At 37.1% G+C, this 16,168-nt stretch overlaps 1 protein-coding gene across 3 annotated transcripts in view; it reads left to right on the top strand.

The window, feature by feature from the left end:
- ELOVL6 (ELOVL fatty acid elongase 6) overlaps positions 1-16,168 on the top strand; it is a 125,795-nt gene that overhangs the window by 77,093 nt on the left and 32,534 nt on the right. For 2 of the 3 annotated variants that reach the window (XM_081302980.1, XM_081302981.1), the window contains one exon: positions 3,410-3,541. In XM_081302980.1, coding sequence (XP_081159106.1) covers positions 3,410-3,541 — 132 coding nt within the window. The remainder of the gene's footprint in view (positions 1-3,409; positions 3,542-16,168) is intronic. The other variant, XM_081302982.1, reaches the window with a different exon arrangement.

The raw sequence follows: 16,168 nt of genomic DNA on the forward strand, positions 1-16,168 counted from the left end.
CTATATAGTTAATTTCTGTTTGCCCACCTGCTTAATCAGAATCATGAAAATTAGGGGCACTCTTTATCTTTGTACAGTATGCACCTATGTGACTATGAATATCAGATGTATTCTTTTGTATAATAAAGCTCTTGGGCTTTGCTCCTAAAAATCTCTTTTATTTTTAAATTCTGTGTTGCTGTTTTGGCCATCATAGATGTGAGTTGATGATTTTTAAAGAGAGTTTTTAAAAACCTGTACAAAAGAGAATGGGACTTGTGGAGAATTTAGCTGTGCTTTAGGACTAATTCTCCTTCTAGAAGTAAGGAAATCAAAGAAACATTAGAGTGAAGATTTTTATTCTTGTCTGGATTCTTGAGGCACATTTTCCCCTTACCAGCTAGATGATAGGAGTGTCATTCATTTAACTTTATTGGTGCATAATTGCAAGTATTACAATGAATATGTACAACCATGACCCAAATCTGAATTATATTGAGTGAGTCAGGAAAATGATGATAAGTAATTACAAGGAAATGTTTTCAGTGTTCTCCAGGAGGTAAAAAGGGTTTGGATAAAAGTGTTCCAAGCCTAGAAAATATGAGCACTGGAACATTAGGATTGGGGATTCTTCATCTTTTCACTGCTGAACAATTTTTTTCCTCAGTAGCACAGAGAGGGTGTAAATTCAGCAGAAGGGCTGAAAGGATACTTATATACTTCGAAGATAACACACCAAGTGTGCCCTATTTCCTCCTGAAAGTTGACCACAGGAGAGCAGGAAAATCTGGGGTTACTTGCCCTCTAAGCCTATTTCTTTATGAAAATGAAGATAATACCTTCCCTACATGGTGAGGTGATTAGGAGGATTAAGTGACAAAGCCCTTTAGTATATCTACCTGTTTGAATTAATAAGTTAGAACACTGTGATTATAGTCATTTATTACCTTTTTGACTTAGAAAAATGAATTATACTATTTCTTGCTACTATTGCCTACATTAATATAATAGGTTTTTATTTTTTTAGTGAGTCTTTGCTTATGTGTTTGCTTTAAATGTGTGTATTGTTTTTTTCATATATATTGCACTTTATATGAGTGTAATAGAAACAATGGTTCTAACTCTTTAAGTAATTTAATCCCCTTCTTGCAAATTTCAGAATAGAAATAGAGTGATATAGTATCGCTATATATATATATATATCTCCAAAATTATTTTCTTCTTGAAATGTTCAATTGTTAGTTTCCTTAAAATCATCTCACCTTTCTATCTCTTATTGAAGTATAGAAATAGTCTCTTTCTTTCTAGAGCAAGAAAATGTATCATGATTTTTTTTTGGATATTTTATTATTCAGTTGTTATCAATATATACTGGGGAACTACAACTTTTAATGTCCACTAACTGTCTATTCACTTGGTGTTTGCTGAGCTTCTATCGTCACAGATTCAAAATTATCCTCCCCATTCAACAAGTATTTATTAAGCATCTACTGTGTGCCACATCTTGTGTGTCCAAGAGTATGCCCACCTCAGTGGAAGTCATTTATTCAATATTTATTTATGGATTGATTCCTGGAATCATTGCTTTATTTTATGGTGTTCACCAAGCAGGTCAATTGCATTTAAGTAGAAATACTGCTTGTTTAATAATAAGATGTCTTGTGAGTCAACAATGCATGCCCGCAATTAGGGAAATAGCATATGAAGCATTTTACAAATAATACTCTTTAGGTTAACACATTTTGCTTTTGGTATTGAGTCTCGTGTCTTATTTTTCAGTGCTTTCCCTGTTGATCTAATTGAGTAGGGAATACCCATTTATAAGAGAAACACTGCTACCTCAGGAAGTGTGTTCAGATGTTTAATTATTTACAAGCCCTCTATTGCTTTCTGTTGAATCATAGTTCTACAGAAGATTGTTGATTTTTTTTTTTTTTGCATTATTAGTATTGTTGTTCACTTTTACTTTATACAGAAATAAATCAGCAGGCTCATAGGGACCTGGAAAATTCTACTTTGTCTTGCTTATATATTTCCAACTAACAGTCTCATAAAAAGTCTGTGGGTCAAAACAGCAATTACAACAGTGAACAAACATGTTGAGATGTTGCCCTATTAGATGCTTTAAATATTCATGCAGATATTTTCTTCCACAATAAATCATCCTTTAAAAAAATTATGGAATGTTTTTAACTGTTTATGTGTGTATGTATACACATACACTTGAGAGAGAAGAGAAAGAATAATGAGCCCCCATGCTTCATCCCCTTTCCTCAATCTTCCTATATTTTTGGTTCTGTTGGTTTCCTGGGGTATCAAACCAAATATAAAACATGTAATTATATTCACAAATGTTTCAGTGTTAACCAATAGCTGATAAGTACTTTAAAAATTATGGCTAACATTTGATTTTATTGCAAACCATGGTCCAAAAAGTTCTACATATTGTATTTGATTATTATGTCTCTCAAATTAATTTAATCTAGAAGAGCCTTAAATTTTTATTCCATACTACAACTTTACAAAATGTGTTCATTTGTAGAATGTCACACAGTTTAGATTTACCCCTTTTATTTTATAAACAGGTAATCAGATAAGAGATTTGGTTAAATTCAAGTCCAAATTTTGAAGCAAGATGTATTATAGATGGTTCTGTGTTCTTCCAGTTGTGTTGTATATCTGACCATTATGCATTTATTAATGATATTAGAATTTAATACATGTCTTTTTTGATGCAGAGAGTTTTCAGGAATCCATGTTGGGGTAGCCATAAGTCATGTTACTTGCATTTTAGTGTTTCAAATCATTAATGACTTTTAAATCATCAATGATTACTCCAAGATTATTTTTAATACTATTTTCTACTAGGAAAAAAGCAGTTTCAAATGACTTTCTTGTCCCATACAACCCTGGTTATCAAATATTTTCAATAAAAACAATTCTTTTAAAAATCCATCTAAACTAGCTCAACAAACTCTAAAGCATAAAATTAATTTTTCATTGAAAATATTGCTTTTTAAAAAAAAACTTTTATTTACTTTTATGTGATGCTGAGGCTCGCTACCCATACTAGGCAAGCACTCCACCGCTCAGCCACAACCCCAGCCCTGGAAAAGATTGTTTTTTATTCCTCAACACTATATTGTTGAAACTTTTCATCACAGAGTCGGAAAAGAGAATACCACCACGTTGACATGATACTTACTACATTGGTCAATCTGTTGGATGATAGTTGGTCTAGGGAAGTCCAACAGAACACCAAGTGTCCAAGTAGACTGAGGTCCCTTTTCAGGGAAGAAAATTTCCCTAAGAATATGTTCTTCGAACTTACAAAGGAAGGAAACTGGTACAAAAGCTGTTTCCTAAGGGATAAAAATAAATTGTTTGAGGAATTTTGTTCATGAGTCTTAACTTATTTATTTGTTTATAGGAAGAAATCTTTCCTGTTTTCTGCTCTGTATGCTGCCTTTATCTTTGGTGGTCGGCACCTAATGAACAAACGGGCGAAGTTTGAACTGAGGAAGCCATTAGTGCTCTGGTCTCTGACTCTTGCAGTCTTCAGGTAGGATTTTTTTTATTATCTAATAACATCCACCCATGTCATCAGACTTGCTGAAAGAAAGCAATAATTGAGCATCTTATTTCATATTTGATATTTTTGAGCATTGAATACACTGTGGACACCAAGCCTTGTTCAGAGAAAAAGCTTTCATGGCAACCATATTTGCCATGATATACTCCATCTCTAATTTTGAGAGTTCTCAGGCCATCTCCTTCCCTGTCCAAATTGTTCATGTGGTATAGCCCAGTTCATCTGTTATGAAGCAGTGGATCAATTCCATTACTTTTGTTTGCTTAAATATAAGTGAAGGACCAAATGGAAAGCCACACAAGTAAATTGTGGAAGTCCATTGGAAAGCAGGGTTCAGATGTCATGGCTGGACTGTTACTAAGACTTGATCAAAAGATGACACTCAGGTGGGTGTGGTGTCCAAGCCTGTTATCCCAGTGGCTGGGGAGTCTGGGGCAGGAGGATTGTGAGTTCAAATCTAACCTTAGTAACTTAGTGAGGCCCTAAGCAACTCAGCAAGACTCTGTCTCTAAATAAAGTATAAAAAGGGCTCAGGATGTGGGTTCAGTGGTTAATCGCTCCTGGGTTCAGTCCCTGGTACTGGGAAAAAAAAAGGAGGGGGGATGGAACTCAGACATATGACCAGACACTCAATATGTGTCTGGGTCAGCATCATTACACTGGTGAGTTTCTTGCTCTTCATCCCCAAAAGCACCCTCCACCCTCATTCCCTGAACTGACTCACTGAGCAAATGTTTTGTGTAGTCAGTTCTTATTTTGCATCTGGCAGAACTCACCATAAGAGACTTTTAGGAAAAGGGCTGTTCTCTCTCCAGGGGCATCTGTCAGCCAACATGCAGACACATTCCTCTGGAAGCTTGAGGAAGCATTTCCAATCTTCAAATATTTGGTGATGTAGGCCATCACAAGACTAATTAACACACAGCTGGTGTCCAAGCAGGTGCCAGAATTTACCTACAGCACTAACAAAGGCACCTGTTCTATTTGTGATCTGCTTGTCAAAACCAGCAAGTTTATGACTAGTCTTGGGAGGGTGTGGGTGAGGGACTGAGCAGATGTAGGTTTACTACAAAATACAAAACTATCCATTTTAGTATTTATGAGTATTCATTTGTATTTTTTATATTGTATATTGACTGTTCTATCATAAGCAAAAATGGATGGTGTCATTAAAAGCCTCATTATTCTCTTAAAGCTTATTAAATATGATCAAGCAGGAAGAGTGTTTTTCCATGAAACTGGTAGGATCTATACATTTCTGTTAGGTTGGATCCCTGCATCTAAAACACTCATTTGCTCACTGCTACGAAGCTTATTTTTTATTTCATAAGGCATGAGGTTTGATGGACTCATGACTTGGATCTGTCAGTAAAGACTCCTTCCATTTCAATCTGTGTCAATAGTCTCTATAATATAAAGTAGCATTTTCTTTCTTTCTTACTTTTTTTTTGAGGGGTGTACCAGGGATTGAACCCAGGGATGCTTAACCGCTGAGCCATATCCCCAGACCCCCAACACACTCTTTCTTTCTTTCTTTCTTTCTTTCTTTCTTTCTTTCTTTCTTTCTTTCTTTCTTTCTTTCTTTCTTTCTTTCTTTCTTTCTTTCAGTTTTTTTATTTTGAGACAGGGTCTTGATAAGTTACTCAGGGCCTCGCTAAGTTGCTGAGACTGGCTTTGAACTTGTGATCTTCTTGCATCAAGCTGCTGGGATAACAGGCATGCACCACCATCTCAGCTTCTTTTTTTTTAAATATTTATTTTTAAGTTTTAGGTGGACACAATATCTTTATATTTTACATTTATGTGGTGCTGGGGATCGAACCCAGTGCCTCACGCATGTTAGGCGAGTGCTCCACCATTGAGCCACAACCCCAGCCCACTTCCTTTTTATTGACATTCAGAGTTGACCATGTATGCCAAAGTATTTTGATATTTGAAGGAAAAATTATTTCTATTCCAATGAAGCTTTTCAGCCCTTCACTAGTTTTTCAATATTCCCTGAGCCTATATCATTTGTTATTTTAAACATTAACATGTAAACAGAGAAGATAATACAGTGGCTCCCAGGCACTGTGACCCAGTTTAAAGGATTATTGGTGCTTGGCTAATCTTGTTTTATCCACATACCTAACTTCCTCCTTATCCCCAAATAATTTGGAAATAATATAGACTGTAGTAATTCTGACTGAAATGATACCAGGGCTAAAAGATAAGTATTCTTTTAAAAAAAGGATATCATTAACTCAGTTAAATTAATAATAATTCTGTTTTGTTAAATGTCCAAATGTTTTCCTTTATCTCATAAATGGTTTCATTTTTACAGTTTATTTTTTTATAGGATTTTTTTTCATTTTTTTTTAACAGAGGGAGAGAGAGAATTTTTTTAATATTTATTTTTCAGTTTTCGGCGGGCACAACATCTTTGTTTGTATGTGGTGCTGAGGATCGAACCCGGGCTGCATGCGTGCCAGGCAAGCGCGCTACGACTTGAGCCACATCCCCAGCCCCTTTACAGTTTATTTTTAAAAACCTGGATCAAATAAGACCTTTGCATTTCCGTTGATTCATTGGTTCAAAGTAGAGATTTCTTCCCCTTGCATGTCCTCACCCCATCTCTTACCCTTCCACCCCCTCTTCCCACCCTCTTTTCCTTCCTATAATTCCTCCTTGACAACCAGATCATTTACCCCATAGAGTTCCTCCCTGGACTAGATGTTTTGCTTGATTGTATTCTCCTGTTCCCTGTGTTTTCTACATGTTGGTAGTTAGATCTAGAAGTTTAATTTTACTCTGGTTTAATATTTGACAAGACTTTTTCTAAGAAGAAATTTCATTATCTGAAGTATATATTTTTAATTATCTTGAAGTACAAATAGTTATTATAGCAAAGGCAAGGTAAATGCTCCTTTGCCTTTATATCAGTTTTTTAAAGATTGATAACCTGCATGCGATTGATAAGGGTTGTTTTCTTAAATATTATGAACTACCAAATTTATGTTTCTCGTGTGTTAGTAGTTTTGAGACATTCGAGTTTGGTGTGTGGATCCATTGCTATTTCTTTCTTTTTTTTTTTTTTTTTTTATGGTGTTGGGGAAGTACCAAATTGAATTCAGGGCCACATTCCCAGCCCTTTTAATTTTTTATTTTTAGACAGTCTCTCTCTCAGTTGCTGAGGCTGGTCTTGAACTTGTGATACTCCTGGCTCAGCTTCCTGAATCACTGGAATTGCAGGCATCTGCCACCACACCTAGCTCTTTGCTGTTCGCTTTGATGTGGATGCCTTGCTTGTTTTTCCATAGACATGTTGCAGGCCAGCCCTGCTGTATAGTCCCTGTTTAGATATGGATCAGCCATTTCTCCAGATATGGAACTGCCACACTTCCAGACAGCCCTAACTCTTTGGAGTAGAGAGATATTTAAAAACCATTTTCTGAGTACTAGAGGTGGTTGTTGCCAGGCCTTTTCAGAAGCCAGAAATGGAAATTTATGTATTTATTTTTTTAAAGAAATACATTCAGCATTGGTACTGATACTTCTAATTCAAATTTAGAACAAGAGAGATTTTTCCTTGACTAACTTTTTCTTTCTTTCATGCTCCAAACCCAAGTTCCCAGTGATGGCAAGTAATTACTCATTTCCTTTATCCTATAAGGCATATGCAATAGCCACTAACAATATATCATCTTTTTAAGTCTGACAAGGTCTCATTTCCTTTCTGTTACCCTGTATATGCAGTAACAACTTCAAAACAAATTGCAACTACAGGATGAAGAAAACTCTTTCCCTACTTAGCATATGTATAAATACACACAAAATGCATTTTTTCGACTCCCCACACATGTATGCTATTCCCTATCTTCAGAGGCAACTCTGGTAAAATGATACTTTATCTGGGACCTTGCATCATAAGTTTCAGTGCCAAGCCAGAGTAACTCTCGTCTTCCCTCAACATAAAACTGCCACACTTCCCTAGCATTAGGGCATCCACCCAGGCAATGGGGACATGTTGCATGACATGGGCTGCTTTGTCCCCTCTCTCTCTTTTTTTTTTCCCCTCAGATGTTACAACTTGTTCCTTGTTCCTTCGCCCAGACTGGATCCAAATCACAATAAAGTGACACTGATTGAATCACTTGGCTCTTTTTGAAAACTTAAGACTAATAATAAGAAATGGCAATTTCCCGTCCTCTAGAATTAAGGTAGAGTTTATAAACTAGAGTCTGTGCATCCTGCTCTGCTCTGGACAGCCTCAGTTTTATGCCCTGGGTCCCAGTGTAATTATTCATATCTCCCTATTTACTCCCCCAAAAGTCCCACTTTAAATGATAAAATGGCATTCTATTTATAACCCACTGAGAAATTGTGTTGGCTCAATAAAACAAAAAGAAGAAAGAATAGCAAGGTCACCTGCCAATTTACTGCTAACTAATCTGTATTTTTAGTGTTGTCTGAAACTTCTCTTATCTGCAACATTTCCAAATATTGGATCCATCATCACTCAAATTTAAAACATGCAAACCAGATACCTTTTTGATATCCTTCTGTTTATAAAATGTATGGCATTCCAATGAATATCTTTTAAATCACTCAGAATATACAAGTCACCTTTCCAACCAGTCCCCAAGCTGTATGGATTCTTCTTCAGTATCTTAGGTCACTGTTGACACCTCTCCATCTCCAGGCCTTCCAGCATGGACTCCATCCCTTCCTATCGTAGTATTCCAGTCTCTAACTGCTGCCCCTATCCACGGTACTCTACATACCACATCATTTCCCTCTTTAACCATTAGCTGAGACTCCTTTGTCAGTAGGTCAGAACCTCAATCTAACCATAAAAACTTACCATCTTTTCTCATCCACTTTACACCCTCACCCTATGCAAATGTTTCCATCCAAACGAACATGGTATGTCTGGTGGTTGCCCACAAAACCTTGCCCATTCCTAATGACACATCTTTGAACACACTGAACCTCCTTCTCTTTCTCCATACTTCCCCCCACTTTATTCTGTAAGTATTCACCATCACTTAGAATTTCTTCTGATCATTTCAGCCCATACCTCAGCTTTGACAGAACTTGTTGCTCCCTCCTCATGAAGCAGACTTAGACTGCCTTACTGTCATACTTCCCAGGAGACTGTAAGTTCCCTGAGGCAGGAATTTGCTGTTAGGTTCCACACACAGCTCTTGAATTTATGAATACAAATCCTATCTCGTCAGTTAACTGTCCATTCCCATGTCATTCATGTTTTCAGTCATTCACTTTTCGCTCCTTAAATATTCATATAAGGGCTAATTCGTATTCATGAGTTGCCTCAGGCTTTACCTATGAACATAAAGACAGGCTTCAAGAAAGCGGGGCTTAATGTCTTAGAAGATCAGGAGGCTCCCGAAGGCCTAGAAGACCCTGCACAATCTGGCCTTTGTTACTTCCGACCTCTCCTCTCCTCCCCTGTGTTACTCTGGCCTTCCCCTATTCCTGACACACGCCAACAAGGCTTCTTCCTCAGGGCCCTTGTACTTGTTCTGCCTCTACCTGGACCGCACTTTGCGCAGATATTCTAGTGGCTGTTCCCCCTGCCCCTTAGATCCTCACTCAGGTCTGACCGGGATGAGGCCTTCTCTGACTCTCCAACCTGCCTAACAGTGTTCCCATCTACCCTTCTTATGGCTCCTTCCTGACTTATTTTTCCCTTAGCACGTGACACTGTTCAGCCCACTCTGTCACTTACCTTGTTCCTTATTGGTCTCCTCCCCACTGAACGCCAAACCCCAGGAAGACAGGGATGATTATGTCTGGTTTTCTACTGTGGCTCACGTAAGCACTTTTTTTCTAAAGGAAGAAATAAGGAAAATTTTTCTGCCTTTCCCTCAAATTTGGGAACTAAACCTGGAATTTCAGATATTTCCAGGAAACGAATCATGACATCAATTGAGTGAATACATATTTTGTTTTTGTTTTTAAATAAGCATGTCCCACAGTGAGGGAGAATTCGAAGCTGCTGTGAAAGGGGCCTACTGATGAGAAGTCAGGAGAACATCACCCTACTTTCCAGATGGCACCATGGGTGGACAGACTGGCCTCTCCTTACCTTAGCTGAGGTCCTTGCTGATTGATGGGCCCTGACCTGAAGGTCACTCTGCTGCTCCAGACTTGCCCCTACCACCATCGGTGTTTTGTGATGCACACAAACATGAGAAGGAACTGTGAGGTTGTATGTGCACAAAGATGGCTTCTCGCAATGGCCTCTCGTACGCCCAGGAGTTACTGTCAACTTGGCAACTTTGCTTTTTTACCACTGAAAAAGCTATTCAGTGTTTTTTTTTTTTTATTCTGTAAGTATTCACCATCACTTAGAATGAATTTTCAGAATCTATTAGAATAATTTAAATAATGCATCTTACAAGAGATGATGATGAAGTCTTTTTGTTTGTTTTAAACATTTGCATTTTTAAAATTTAAAATAATATGTGTTTAATGGCAAATTCCAGTAACTTAAAAAAATTTCCAATTATAAAAGTGAGAATTCTCTGTATGAAAACTGAAAACCCCAGGAAAGCATATACCCAAAATGTTTAATCTCATTATCCACAGATATTTATTGTGAAAGTTTTAGAATATGTCTTTCCAGGAATTTATGTTAAACTTGAGGCTCTTTACCATAATATTAATTCTCTCTAGTGTAGTTAATACATTTGAGGTTGGACAAAGATATGGCTTCTGTAATTATCTTTGTATTACAGGTGCTAAGCCAACAGCTGCCATGTAAGGTGCTTTAAATCATCTTCCCAAAATGATTCAGTATTTAGATAGCCAAATACCATAGACCTTCTGAAGCTTTACTGAAAAATTACATGAGCATTTTTAAAGCCACTGGATGGTGATTTAGGATGTACTTTAGCACTTGCAGCATTTGTTAAGGATTGTTTTGAATTAAGATTGAGATAAGATTATAGTGCTGATAAATTTCCTGTGTTACTTCACAGATCCTTCATGTTTAGCATGGTGTGTGTGTGTGTGTGTGTGTGTGTGTGTGTGTGCGCACATCAGACCAAAGGAATGAACTCTTTGTGAAATTGCATAATCATGTCATCTGGAATGTATCAAATGATGCTGATCTGATGTCCATTATTAAGCTGAAGTAAACAAGTTGTGGATTGGCAAAAGAAATCATTAAAGGGCAGTAGAAGTTTCTATCCCAGAGATTCCCATTAGAGAGCAGAAAATTGACTGACACTTTGAGAGGAGAGCCTTCCCTCCCCTGAGAGTCCACATGTCTTCGAGGCATGGATGTGAGTGGACTATAGAAAAGAAATTGGTTGGGGTTGGTATAGAAACACTGCTCACCTACACTATGCTTATCTGCTACTGTGTTCATCAACAAAATTCTTCCTTCTAACTATAATCCCTTCCCTTATGAAACAACTCTTACAGGCCTCTTATAACCCCAGCTGTGAAAATATCGGTAGCTCTTTCATGAAAGCTTTTAATGGTTATTTTCTATAGTTCAACCAAAGGCTCCAAATAGTTTTTGCTGATCTATTTTTGATGATGCTGTGGCATAGTCAGGTGGCCTAGATCTCACTCGATTTTGCATACGACATAGTTTGGGCAGCCTTGAAACCAGCAATTCTTTTAGCCAGTAATGCCAGTAGATGAGTTTGTTTAATTGGTAGCTAGCTTTTCTTGGAAGTCATTTCCTATCATTTAAATGTTGGCAAAAAAAAAAAAAATTACAAATGAGAATTGATGCAGGCTGTTTGATCCTTAGTTATTGTCACTAACAACTAAATTGTTTCTGCTGGAGACTGTGATACCCAAATAATCCTCTGTGTTCATTGTTATCAGAGAGAGTTCTTAGAGTTTTCAGAGTCCTGGGACTTAGAATCAAGTTATGTACTTAAAATGACTGACTTGGAGCCTAAGACTTCATTATTTATGCACTGCGGTTTCTAACAATGTAATAAAGCAGTGATTTTCTTTACTATTTTCATTTCATTTCTAATGTACAATAGTAGACAAAGAAGTGGTCTAAGTGGTTTTTTTGTTTATTTCTTTGTTTTGTTGTTTTGAAGGTTGGCCTTAGGTTTTTGTTCTGAGTTGTATGCATCATTGAGTTAACAGTGGATGTGTGGGGTGATTGAAGTAGCTAGGAAAGCATGTTCGTAAGTTCCAATTATTTGTGTTTAACCCAGAGCTGAAGCAGAAATTTTCAAGGCAGCTCAATAGAATTTTGTTGATAATGGGAAGACATTAGGAATCATTAGATATTCAGAGTTCTCCTAGACAAGGGATTTGAGTTATCTGAAAGGACTTAGTTTTAAATTAAACTTTATACTGGCTTGAATCAACAAATTGCAAAGCAAGACTGCAGAAATCAGAAGAGAAAAACTGGGGGCGGGGGATCTTATTTCTGTTTTAAAAGTATAGTTGAAACTTTAGAGTTATTTTGATCTTGAATGGGGCAGCCTGGCTTAGGAGATTTCACCTTAACTTCTCAAACGGCTTCTTTCCCACCTCACACACTTTTGCTGAAACCAAACCCATTTTCGTCACACCTAGGAGTGAAGGAATCTCACTTGAGTGTTCTCTGATCTGCTGATTGGCACCTCTTGGATGCATATGTATTTTTTTGTTCTCTTTAAAGACATAGATCCTTAAATTCATAGAACAAAACTGGGTTACAGTCATTGAAAGTCAAGACAATGCACGTTTTTCTGCTTGGTGTTTCTTGGCTACACCAATTGGCTATGCCTGTTTCCTTCCATCTTTGCCTAACCTGTGACTATTTTAGTGGTCCTCTTTATAGCCTCCCTTTGTAATACATTCAATATATTTTTCTTGACTTTGATACACACGTGATGAGATTGCAATAAGATAGAATCTGAAGTTAGTTCTAATGCATAAAAGTCAGCTTTTCTGTAGAGTTTCCAGAGAGACTCTTTCCTGTGGCCTTTTGTGGAGGAACTCTGTCACTCCCCCTGCAATCCCAACTCCAGCACCAGGTATGATTCTCAGTAATGTCACAATTCCGTATATGACTGGAGGGCAACATATCTTGCAAACAGTATGTGTTGTGCTTTTGGTGTTTGGCACAGATTGTATCTTTGAGTTATGGTTGACAAAATTATGAATAGAAGATTCTTGTTCTATTTCCCCCCCCCTTCTATTTCTACTGTGCAGGTTCTCATGTAGTTGATAAATGGTAAATGATTAAGATAAATCTTTCTGCTCAGATGGAGCCTAAAATAAAAATGTCACCTTGTTCCATACATGCTCTAAACCCCCCGGGTCAACACACAAGATCTGGCAGTGTTATGTGAAATCAGGGTATCAAATGTTTGAAAGATGTTGATCTTTGAACTTATAATGCTAACACAAACAATAGGCATTATTCATTGGGTGCCTGGCACTCTATTTAGCTCTCTTTATTGATGTGTCTCACTTAACTTTCAAGACTGTCTCAGGTATGTACAAATGAAAACCTCTGCTCAGAGAGGTTGGGGAAACTTCTTCACAGTAAAATCCAGACAGTAAATCCTACAGCCTATTCTGTCATACAAAGATAAATACCTAAGTATTCTCCTCCTCCATCATCACCATGGCTGTGTTCGACATGCAGCCTGGAGGTCTTGGGGTAGGAACAGTGCCCCTGTACATTTATGACTTGCTGTCTTCATACGACAGTGATAACTTTTAAAACAGTGAGCTGCTTAAATAAGAAGAAAAGTTGGTTCAATGCCTCAAAGTTTCTCATTGGGCATGGATCTGACAGTGTTAGCAGCTAGTCTTGTGATTTTCTGCTTGCATCTCCAAAGAGGCATGGGATCTCTTAAAAGTAATTTCATCTAGGAAATCTAGAAGGTTGGCATTGATCTACATTTCTGAAACTGCCTGGAAAGCAGATTCAGGCTTATAAGCAGTCTGTATATGGTTATTTTGGGCTCACAGAGTTTTTTTATTTTTTTTATTTATTTTTTTTAAAGAGAGAGGGAGAGACAGAGAGAATTTTTTTTTTTTAATATTTATTTTTTAGTTCTCGGCGGACACAACATCTTTGTTGGTATGTGGTGCTGAAGATCGAACCCGGGCCGCACGCATGCCAGGCGAGCGCGCTACCACTTGAGCCACATCCCCAGCCCATCAGAGTTTTTTTTATATACTACTCTCTCCATACTTGTTCATGAAGAGAAGACTGAACTTCACTATTAATGTTGCCTGTTTAAACACTTTATACTAAAGTAAACATGGTCATTACCCAATATATTTATCAGAGTAAAATTTGCTGGGTTGGGTAATTCAAATAATAAAGATGTGGGCAGATCTTCTTTGTAGAGGTCTTCTTTCTAGATCTATTGTATAAGTTCTGGATAACTTAAACTGTAGTCTCTATTTGAAACACTGGTTATGTCCAAGTAATTCCTCATGTTTTACTTGCAATTGCTATACCCAGTGCTTTGATAAAATTAGCGTTCATTCTTTTTGGTTCCCATAAAATATGCAAGCTGTAATACCCTGAGGAGTGCCCTTTGCTTGCTTTGGTAAAAGCAAACTCTTCACACAGTTCTACTAGAACCTTTGCGTGAAAATGCTAGAAGGCCCTGGAAGTTTCCAACCTGAGGATCATCATCACGCTAGCCTGGCCGTCCATTATCTCTCATTTCCTTGAATAGGAAGACCCTGTGAGATGTTCTATAAATGTTAAATAGGTTTATAATTTACAACTCTCTTAAAATTTTAATAAAATCATGTATTTGTAACCTTTCAACCAAAAGGCAGACATCCTAAAAAAAGAACACAATCAAATTGATTCTAATTATTATGAATAAAATAAGCAACCTTTCGTCTAAAAGCAGCTACCAGAAGTCCCTTTGATTAGAAATATTTTATACTGAACACCAACTAGAAAATAAAAGCTGTTATTATTTTTTCAAAAAATTATCTCCTCCTTCATCCAGCCAGAAACCTTAAATTATTGTTTGTTTATTTAAAAATGTAAATGTAGTTCAAGTACCTATATGAACAAGGTAAGGCCAAGCCGCTCTGCTGTCACATTAATGATAGGTGCCCATGAAAAACCATTGTATTTTTGCGGAATGGGAAGTGGAGTCAGACAGCTGGGCCCGGAAACCTTCCAGAAGGCTTTTATTGTTTCGTGTACTGAATGGAGTCCAAAAGTGAGAATAATTACCTTTTAGAGCTGCCAGGTTTTTAGCCCATTCAGATGACCGGTGTTGTAGTTGGGGGGGAAAACACAGAGTCAAGGAGCAAGAATAGTGACTAGATTTAATCCTTATTTCTAAAGGAATTTTGTCCTCAGAAACATTCTGTGGTTTGGACTAATGGGATGCAAAGGAGAGTAACATCTGCTCAAAACCCATCTAGTTAAAACTACAGAATAGAAAGGAAAAGAAAATCAGCCATCCACTGCCAGGCTGCCATAGTCATGTAGGAGCTGAGGATCCCAATCAGTCTACCTTGTGACTTTTAGGGAATTCTTCAAGACCTTTGAAAGAGGAACAAATAGGAAGAAGCCTCAGTATTGGATGAGAAGTGTTGGCTGTTCTGAAAACTTTTCATCTTCCAAAAAATTTTAAGAATACCTGGATTTAAAGCAACCAGTCCCCCTCTGTTGAGAGTAGAGAATTAGAAGTTTTTCTCTTAAATTTCAAAACCAATTTAGATGACATATGCCAGATACCTTACCTCTGCTTACTCATCCTTATGACACATCTACAAAGAAAATATCGCTTTAGGATTTTCACGTTTTATTATCGGAATAATTTTCTTCAATATTTCCAAATAATCAAATATTTCAGAATTTTCATAATTCAATATAAATTTTCCCATAGAAGTAAATGTTAAGTAGGAATGTGTGTTCAGAAACTTCATCTCTATATCCATGTAATTTTGTGCTTTAAAATGTAATTTTAAGCACAAGAAATAAGTACAAATTAACTATTAGTGACTTATTGTCATGTTTAACTTTGTTTCTTCACTAGAAAGTGCTCAGTTCTTACAATTGTTTTTCTGTCCTGCTACCGGCACTACAACTTAATGAGTACTGGATAGTATTGTTATAATTCACCAATGGTGATCAGCAAGCTAACAGCAGAGTACTTGCCCAAATCACACCGAGAACCTCTAAGGCACCTCAACAATAGAATGGTTCACAAGATAATGACCCAAATTGATGGGTATTTCTGTTTCCCACTACTGTGCTGCTCTCATGTGGCCGTATTGTATGTGTAGTTTAGATCTATGAAGACACTAGCTCTGAAATGATGTGATTCTTGAATATAGTTTAGATGTAAGGGATTCACATTTCTTCAGATGTTACACTTAAGGACTATCCTTATTGTATTCAGTGATATTTCAAAATGTCAGGCTTCAATTTCATATAATGAAATGTCATATAATTTCATATAATGTCCCTATTTTGAGTATGAAGGAGCTGATGCTTAGAATAAAAGGGACCATACTTACTGGTTGGCAGGATCAGGACTAGTTAGTTTGGCTGGAAAGTTCATGATCTTTGCTTGGTGGTACACAGTTGGGATGGGCACTGTTAAAGAGGGCTAAATCCAGAAAGACTTT

Source organism: Spermophilus citellus, assembly GCF_964194105.1.
Source record: "Spermophilus citellus genome assembly, chromosome: 8".
In the NCBI taxonomy this organism is placed as follows: domain Eukaryota; kingdom Metazoa; phylum Chordata; class Mammalia; order Rodentia; family Sciuridae; genus Spermophilus; species Spermophilus citellus.